The sequence below is a fragment of the Panulirus ornatus genome, chromosome 57, assembly GCF_036320965.1.
Source record: "Panulirus ornatus isolate Po-2019 chromosome 57, ASM3632096v1, whole genome shotgun sequence".
Lineage (NCBI taxonomy): Eukaryota > Metazoa > Arthropoda > Malacostraca > Decapoda > Palinuridae > Panulirus > Panulirus ornatus.
In genome coordinates, this window is record NC_092280.1 from 28,364,772 (window position 1) to 28,373,844 (window position 9,073).

General features: G+C 41.7%; 1 protein-coding gene across 1 annotated transcript; it reads right to left on the minus strand.

The window, feature by feature from the left end:
- Positions 1 to 1,702: 1,702 nt before the first annotated feature.
- LOC139766351 (uncharacterized) lies at positions 1,703 to 7,892 on the minus strand. Its single transcript, XM_071694875.1, has 10 exons — positions 7,284 to 7,892; positions 6,887 to 7,111; positions 5,877 to 6,728; positions 5,190 to 5,414; positions 4,286 to 5,047; positions 3,952 to 4,176; positions 3,549 to 3,788; positions 2,854 to 3,402; positions 2,075 to 2,712; positions 1,703 to 1,925 (listed from the first exon to the last, which is right to left on the minus strand). The coding sequence occupies exons 1-9, from the start codon at positions 7,629 to 7,631 to the stop codon at positions 2,296 to 2,298; spliced, it is 3,843 nt and encodes a 1,280-aa protein (XP_071550976.1). The 5' UTR covers positions 7,632 to 7,892; the 3' UTR covers positions 1,703 to 1,925; positions 2,075 to 2,295.
- Positions 7,893 to 9,073: the final 1,181 nt, after the last annotated feature.

Here is a 9,073-nt window from a genome sequence, read left to right on the forward strand (position 1 = left end):
TGTCCGGTCAAATAACACGATATACTAATAACAGATGCTGTGCCAAGCAACAAAAGGCAGTCGTTCTCTACATTCGAAAGCTCATTTATAACTTCCATCACCATAAGAATGGTTTGAAAGTATTCAATCCACTTACATATTCGCTTCATAAAGTCTATAACCCTAATATCATGTTTGCATAATCAGTTCAAGGTGAAAAAGATCACATGACGTTGTAATCAGGCCATTGTTGTTTAAGAGATATATATATATATATATATATATATATATATATATATATATATATATATATATATATATATATATATATATAAAGTACTTAAACCAGTTGTTCATATACCCAACGATTTTGTCCCAATTATCATCTGATGTTTATCCTCTAAACAAACCTAGTGACAGCTTCAATCAGCATAAAAACGCATTCAAATTCGGTAAAAGTAGAGAATAGAGTTATTCATTTGTTGTCATACAGTCTATTACTCGGACGTCGTGTTGAGTTCATCAACAAAGCGCGAACGAACCCATTTGGTGACCAGAATGAGACCGCTTCGAGTGTATGGATTCGCTAAGAGTGATCCTGGCGTGAACTTTGGTCTTGGGTGTACCATGACGATTGAAAGTCGGTGTTGTGTTCTCGGGAGTTGGTGCCATTTTTGGCACAGGTCAAGGTTTGTGTTCTCAGTATTCCATTAATGGTACAGGTTGGTCCGTGTGTATCTGTGAGTGAAGCGGGGGCTCTTGTAAGTGGATATATGTGTTGTATAACGTGTGTGTGTGTGTGTGTGTGGCAAAGGTAAGTCAGGTATCGAAGCTTTGTCAAGACACATAGTTTGTTTGATTTGATAGAAGGAAAACATGGTAATGATGAAAAAGAGATACGATGAAATTAGCTTCCTATCGAAAGAGAAAGATTACCTCTTCATATATGAATAAACAGTTTAGTACACGTATCATTATCATATTGATGTATGTAGAGTAAAATATGTATCTAATGATGCAAGTCTACTGTAAAATTACCGAGTGTTTTCTTTGATGCAATCTTTGGCATGAAGAGAAAACGTAAATTTCACTGGAATTGTATCATAGAGGCTGAGGCTTTTGCTCAGTGTTATCACTGATTACTTGGCTACAGTGGACATTACATAGATAGGATTGTATTGATTACGATTCTCTGTTGTCTTACTAGATACCGTATTATCAGGCGTTGATCGTTCATCTCAGAAGGCTTCACTGTATTAATATATACTGAACTAGTGGGAGATTTAGGGTATTCATAAAGGACTTGTAAATTGCCTTTCATTAGCTAGTAAGTAATTTAGTTTTTTTTTTAGAACCTTTACGCTATAACTGTCAGTTATGCTCCCCAGTGTACATTCTGGTTGTCTAACTAGCCCTATCAAGTGTCCTTTTTCACTGTTCCGTGGGCGACTCCAGTCGCTAAATGAGCTGAAGGTGATCTATATTTTCGAATCCTTTCAAAGGATTAAACACTCAAGCTTGTGTGATTACTCCATGTGTTATGGGAAGAGAGTTGCAACTCCTGGTATGTATACCAAGGGTGTGTGTCTGTCTGTGTGTTTAGTTAATAATACACTATGACTTGTAAAAAGTCTGCATGTCTATTATGCTTCTTTGACAACATATGAAAATATTATTCAGTATTCAAATACAAGTAAATAAGAGGGAGATGAATTATCTACCGTAGTGTTTATTTTTTTATTTCATATATAAACAAATGGGTTTGGATAATTTGTTTCGTTATTCAATAAAAAGTTTTAAATTTAATAAAAATACGGATCGTTGAAAAAAGAATTCATATAAGATTACATTACACATATTTCTTTGGAGTTATTCGTAATGGTTTTTTATCAAGGAATGTTGAGGTTTGAGCTTGCAATGACGCATCTATAGAGTACTGGAGGCATCTGTTGAAAGATAAGATTTTCGTGTTATCACATGAACAATCGTCAATATAATCAAATTTTTACTCCATTATTGTTGTCTGATGATGGATATATTCATTTATTTATCAAACAAAGTATAAATGATATTTATATACAAATAAAGGTCTCACCTGTTGATCTCTGCCATCCATAGTTTGCGTCAAGTGCATCTTCATATTTCCAATGTCTTCAATTATAACCCAAGTGTCTTTCAATATCAAAACGTATCTAAGTTAAATAGAATATACATCACATCATCCACTCGTCCATAACCACAAGAAAATATTCAAGAATTCAACTAATTTTGCTAAACATTGGTCCCGATGATTAATCTTAAGTCAAACTCGTATATTTAGAAGGATTTCTTGGAGGAGTATTCTTGGAGGGAACGATAGGTACTGCTGAAGGTGCGGGAGCTGCAACCCTCGGAGTCTTTAGCTGACTTTTTCTCACATTTCTCCGCCCATGCTCGCCCTGCGTCGCTCTGGGTGTCTATCCTCGCCTGGCTCTCGGTGAACACTTCCTTTTCACTTGTCCCGGATGGTGATCCTTGTTGTAGCTTTGGGGAGATGATGGTGAGAACACCGTCAGACGACATGGTTGAGGTGATGGCGTCCAAGTCGACGAAGCGAGGGAGTGAGAAACGGCGGAGGAAGGTCCGTGTGGTTCCTTCTTTTATTTTGGCTTGACCTTCGATCACCAACTCCTTCCCTCCATCAACTGAGACGTTGACTTCACCTTCGATGAAGTCATAGACGTCGATCACAATCTGGGGAGAGAATTACGTCATATAGGAGATGATAGATCACACCTTTCTGTAACTATATCACTTTAATGATAGATCACATTTTTCTATAACCTTATAACTCTAACTTTATGTTGTATGTGAAGAGGTTTTGTAAGTCCCTACCTTCAAGGATTGCTGGTCCTCCTCTACATGGACTGCTTGGTTCTCCAACTTTAGATCCCGCTCACGTAGACTCCTGTAGGAGGTGATGTCGTCAGATAGGGAAGATCCTTCCTTTGTCTTCAGCACGTCCCTCACAGCTGCAGCAAAGTTGCTCCTGCTGTCTTCAAAGAAAGAATCGTTGAAGAATGTTCCCCTCACGGTTATGGGCAGCCATTTCTCTTGGGAAACATGACCGACGTTTTCAAGTTCAGTTTGGTCATGTTGGGTCATACAGTAGACTTTCTTGTTTGTGGATTCATTGGTCATTGACTGACTGCCAAGTGTCGTGACCTGACTAATGTCTTCGAGGTCAACACCAGTCTTGTCGTCCGTTGTACAATCTTTCATCTCATTCTCCTCCTGAACTGTTTGCTTTATCCAAAAGTCATCTTTCCTGAGAGAATTCTTAGGCTTTGTGTTCTTTGTGCTGATGTTTTCCTGAGCAGAAGTTTGACTCTCTTGTGTTTCGTCAAGTTGGAGTGGAATGATGTGTTCCCTTACGTCACTAACCTGTCGAAAATAAAGGCTTTTTATTAATAACAAAGAGGAAATATTAGGCGGTTTTCTCATCAGGAACAGATCATAGATACAAGTATTCCCAGGACAACGCCTGCCCTTGTGTGAGAGTTCTTGTCACAGGTCAGTGTAACACTTACCTTTTGTGACGTAACGGATGAGTTGTGACGAGATGAGGACTCCTCTCGCACGGAAGCCTGAGCTGAGGACTCGGAGGAACCTTCAGTCTTGACTGGGACAGCTGGAGACACAGCGCTGGTCTGTGTCTCAGTATTTAGCCTCGAGGTTTGCTCGGATGTCAAGTTAACCTTCTCGGTCTTGTGTGTTCCTTCCTCGACGGCTGTGGGAACTATGACCTCCTTGATCCGAAGGTTGGACGGCTAAAAACGTCATTTAGATTAACATCACAAATGATAGATCATGATAAAGTACATTGTATCTCAGTCTATGATTACCAGGTAATTGTTTATGAATTATAGGATCTGAGAAGGTCTTAAAAACCTTGCCTACATTATGACATTTGAAATGTAAAAGGAAACTTACCTTCTTCGGTGCCGTGATGGTCAACACGCCATCTGAAGAGAGAACGGAAGTGACGGATTCTAAGCAGACGTCGCAAGGTAGAACGAAGTGACGGAGGAACCGTTTTGTAAACGAGGAACCATCTTCTTCCTTCTGCACGCGTCCCTCGACCACCAACTCTCTCTCCCTCACAGCCTTTACTGTGATCTCCCCACCATTTGTGAAGTTCCTCACATCCACGACGATCTGCACGAACGTTCAAGGTTTATATTAGGAACCTGATATGTACTGAACATTATACTGAACTTCTTATAGTCTCAATATGGTAGACAACACCCACGAACCTCCAGCTCACCTTGATATTGACGTCGTCCTCAGATGACTTGGCCGCCTGGTACTCCTCCTTGATATCTCGGTCTCGCAGACTCCTGTAGAAGGTCATATCGTCAGTGGCGGAAGATCGGTCACTCCACTTCGAGACCACGTCCTGAACGGCGTCCTGGAAGTCCTTCCAAGAATTTCTGAAGAAGGAATCACTGAAGAAATGGCCTCGTGTTGTTACTGGTAGAATGGTATTCCTGAGGGAGTGGACGTCGCTGGACTCAGTGACAGAGTGTTTGTCTTCTGACGTTCCAGACTGAGATGTGAGTGTGGATTTCTCTGAAGAACTCGTCGTACTCTGATGGCTCGGTGTTCTTGTCTCTTGAGGAGTGGCGGTAAGTGGTTCAGCAGCTGGGCTGGCTTCTGTCTCTGTTTGGATGGGGATTGTTTTTCCTTTCTTCGAATGTTCTTGAGAAGTGACGTGTTCGTGGGATTGTTGAGTAAATTTCTTCTGTGAATCATTTACGTTGTTCCACGTAGTCTTGTCCTCTGTCTTGCTCTCTGTTCTCTTTTCATGCAGAGTTGATTTAGTTACATTCTGCTGCTGCATCTTCTCCTGGCGTTCGTCAGCAGTACATGTTTTCTCTTCTGCCTCAAGACGTTTGGAGTTGGTTGTAGATGCAGTGTTGCCAGACGCAGCCTGGGAGGTTGAGGTGGACGAGGTCTTGACATCAGTGTTGGATCTTCCATCGACCATTATGGGAATAATATAACCTTCAGCTGTAGCCTGGTTCACCTGTTGAATGGGATAAGAGTCGAGTTAAAGACTTTTGAAAGATAAAAGTCTAAGTAACAAAATATTACTTTTGGTTTGATAGACGTATGATCTTAAAGTACTTACTTTTGATATTAAAGACGTATGATCTGAAAGTACTTACTTTTTTGGAGGCAGTGATGGTAAGTATGCCATCGGAGGACATGACGGAGGTGATGGTCTCTATGTTGGTCAGGTCTGGTAAGGTAAAGTGGCGTCTGAAGCTCTGGGAGGACACAGAGTAGTCCCCAGTGTTGGTCTTTGTGTGACCCTCAACCACCAGTTCCCTCTCTCCCACCACCTTCACCTTCACCTCCCCGTCCATGAAGTCATGAACATCTAACACGATCTGGAATGTCATAATTATTTATATAAATGCCAAAGCAGTAAATGAAATCATGATATTTCAAGTAGTTTAAAATAATCGTTGATCCAATTCCATTTGAAAATGTTTTAAAGAAAGGTTCAGCTCTATCTTAAGGGTTCAGAGAAGCTTGAGACATCTTATTCTAAGTCTTCACTTGTTTTTATGCTTAGAATTGTGCACTATGTGGACTGATGTAAAAAGAAGCAAGTCACGGTTACAGTGTCTTTCAATGTTCAGTTGTTCGTACGTCACTATTATTTAACCTTTTAAATCACAAAAAACTAATATACATTTCACTTTACTCGCCCAGAGCTAAGATGACGCTCCATCAGAACTTTTCTTTTTTTATGTTAACACTGGTAGTGAACACCTGCTATGTGTTTGGAATCGTTAATATTCCCACGAAATCTGGATATTAACCTTTAGTGAGAAAGGTCAGCTTACCTTGTGACTAGCGTTATCAGAGGTAACGGTAACGGCTTGGTCCTCCTCCCTCAAGTTATGGATTCTCAGTTGTCTGTAACGCCCCAGGTTGTTGGACAGACGGAGGCTGGCGTCACCCCATCTGTCAGTGAGGAGCCCCGTCTCACCCCACTTTCTTAAGGTCTCGTTGACAGTGTTCTCGAAGTCCTTTCGGATGTCTTCGAAGAAAGAGTCACTGGAGAAGAGTCCCCGTCTTGTGATGGGGAGAAAACTGCAGTTAGAGATGGGGATATCACGTCCCATGTTGACCTTCGATGATGTTGTTGAATCTTGAGTCTGAAGCTTCGAATTAGTGTGAACCTGCTTCACTGTGGAGTGTTGAGCGTCTGATGCAACACTTGCGTTTGTTGAAACATTTGAGGCGTTGTGCATCTGGGCAGAGTTTGTAAGATTCTCTGTCTTTTTGTCTGTAGTTTTGATGAAACTCTCATCAGCTTTTTTAGCCAAAAGCTTTTCAGTTTCTGTTTCAGCCCCAAGCTTCGAGTTTGTTATCGAACCATTCGAATGAATGCATGTGTGTTTACTCTCGCTGGTCTGTGAATCACACTCGCTTCCAATCACCGTTGAATTGATCTTGATTGGAACCTTACGTCGGTTCTGTTGACGGACTGAGCTACTCACTGCTTCATATTCTTGACAACTAGCTTTACACCGACATTCCTCTGTTGTGTCCGACAATTTGCCGTTAGTGGAAGACGTCGAAGTACTTGATGTAGTCTGAGAAGAAGCAGCGTTGTTCTCTGCCTGATTGGTACTCGTTGTCCCTTCTACTGTGATGGGAATCGTCAAATATTCCTTGTTCTCATGATTCACCTGTTGATGAGATGAGAATATGTTTAGTGGGTTGTCACATTGCAAGGTTTTGTTTATCTCACCTGAGTGTTAAGAACTTAGCTCTCAGTGATATTCTAGTACCACTCGAACTCTGAAATCATACTTACAATACTTGAACTTCTTACTTATGTACTTACAATTTTTGGGGCAGTGATGGTAAGTATGCCATCGGAGGACATGACGGAGGTGATGGTCTCTATGTTGGTCAGGTCTGGTAAGGTAAAGTGGCGTCTGAAGCTCTGGGAGGACACAGAGTAGTCCCCAGTGTTGGTCTTGGTGTGACCCTCAACCACCAGTTCCCTCTCTCCCACCACCTTCACCTTCACCTCCCCGTCCATGAAGTCATGAACGTCTAACACGATCTGGAACATCAAAAGTCGACATTGTTTATAAGTCGTTGATGTAGTTTCTAATCATAATGGTTCGTAAATATGTCATATGTGAATTAAGCAGAAGTTACCACTCAGCGTCGTGGAACCCATGGACAGAACTGGGTGTTGGGTATTGTGATCTTCAAGTCTTTATGTTGCTTACCTTATGACTGGCGTTGTCGTCGCGGGCGGTGACGGCTTGGTTCTCCTCCTTCAGGTTTTGTGCTCGCAGCTGCCTGTAGCGACTGAGGTTGTTAGAGAGGCAGAGGTTTGTGTCATTCCAACTGTCAGTCATGAGGGACTCTGACCCGCTCCATCTTCCCAGGACCTGTCTGACGGCGTCGTTGAAGAGCGCGTGTGCGTGCTCGAAGAAAGAATCTTGGAGGAAAAGTCCCCTTCTGCTGATAGGCAGATAAAAGTTCAGCAAATTATCTGCCGAAGCTCCACAGTGGCATCTGTTCATCGTTGAGGAACTGGTAGAGAGTGAACTGAGGCTTGAGATGGGTGCCATGGTGTATGACTCTCGATGTACGCTTGAAGATGTGATGAAGAATACCTCACACTTGATCTACACTTGAAGATGTGATGAAGAACACTTCGCACTTGATCTCCACTTGAGGAGATGTGATGAAGAACACTTCACACTTGATCTACACTTGAAGATGTGATGAAGAACACTTCACGCTTGATCTACTCTTGAAGAGGTGATGAACAATAGCACTTCTGCTGGAGCTGGGTTGACACCTCAAGCTGTCACCTGTGTACTGTCATGTGAGGATGGTTCTGGTGCCTTTATACCAGGCACCCCACCCACTGGTGTGACGTAGCCAGGGCGTCACCTGGTTATTTCGAGAGCCGAAGGCGTGCCAAGAGCGGTGCCAAGGAAGAGTCTGGTGCAGGTCTGAGACGTTACTCATACATTTCTTTAAGATCTCTTGTTATCCGCGAACTCTCCGGAGACGACTACCTCGAACTTCTCAATGGTAGGAGTACGTGATGCCTTATACAACTCTCTTCTCGTGATTCATGTGAAGACGTCGACCTAAACGCACATTTTTGGTTTGAAATTACAGAGGAATTTTGCGTGATATCCGCAGTCTGATCTTCTATTGATCTGGTGCCAGACACAGATGGTTCATACCTTTGTTTTAGGTCCGCAGACGATATTCTAATATGATCATATATTCCCGGTTTTCATCATAACAACATTGAGTTACCTCAGAAGTGGAAAAAAAAAAATGAGACTTTCCCTTGTATCTAAATTATTCAGTGAATACGTGAATTCATTTGCGAACCCAACATTTACCGTTATTTTGCACAAGATATATGTCTTTCATACCTATTCGGTATAACCATAACTTGTTGGTAACCTTGGCCAAAAGAATATTTCATAGTCTGGTTATTTTAGCTTCCGCACCTATATGGAATCCTTGGGAAAAAAAAAAAAAAAGAGGACATATGAACCGTTTCCCTTTCAGTTCTAGTGATGCGTATGTTGGTTAAACATTATACAAATGATTGTATGCGCCAATTATATCTAGGGCTACAGTATATCCGAATTTTTTTTGATGGTAAGGAAGCTTATCCCATCCGAAAGAAAATGACAGTTTGACTGTCCTATCACTGGTTAACACTAGAGTAGTTTTTAGAGCAAGAAATCCAATCCAATCATTCTTCAAGATCATGAATATTATTCTTGTGGAATTCCAGTCGTCAGTTGTCTATTAATATAAATGCAACAGTTCTAATGCTTTGTATATAAACGAAACAAAAGCTCCAACACCTCAAGACATGAATCCACGAACGCCTTAAGCGATCAGGACGATATGAATTGCCTAACCCTCAAACTGATGTTTTGAGCAATACGGAATCCCGCCTACGATTGTGACCACCACCTAATGTCGCTTACGTGTTTCTCCGCGTGTCACTGCTGGCCAGTAGCTTCATCCCACA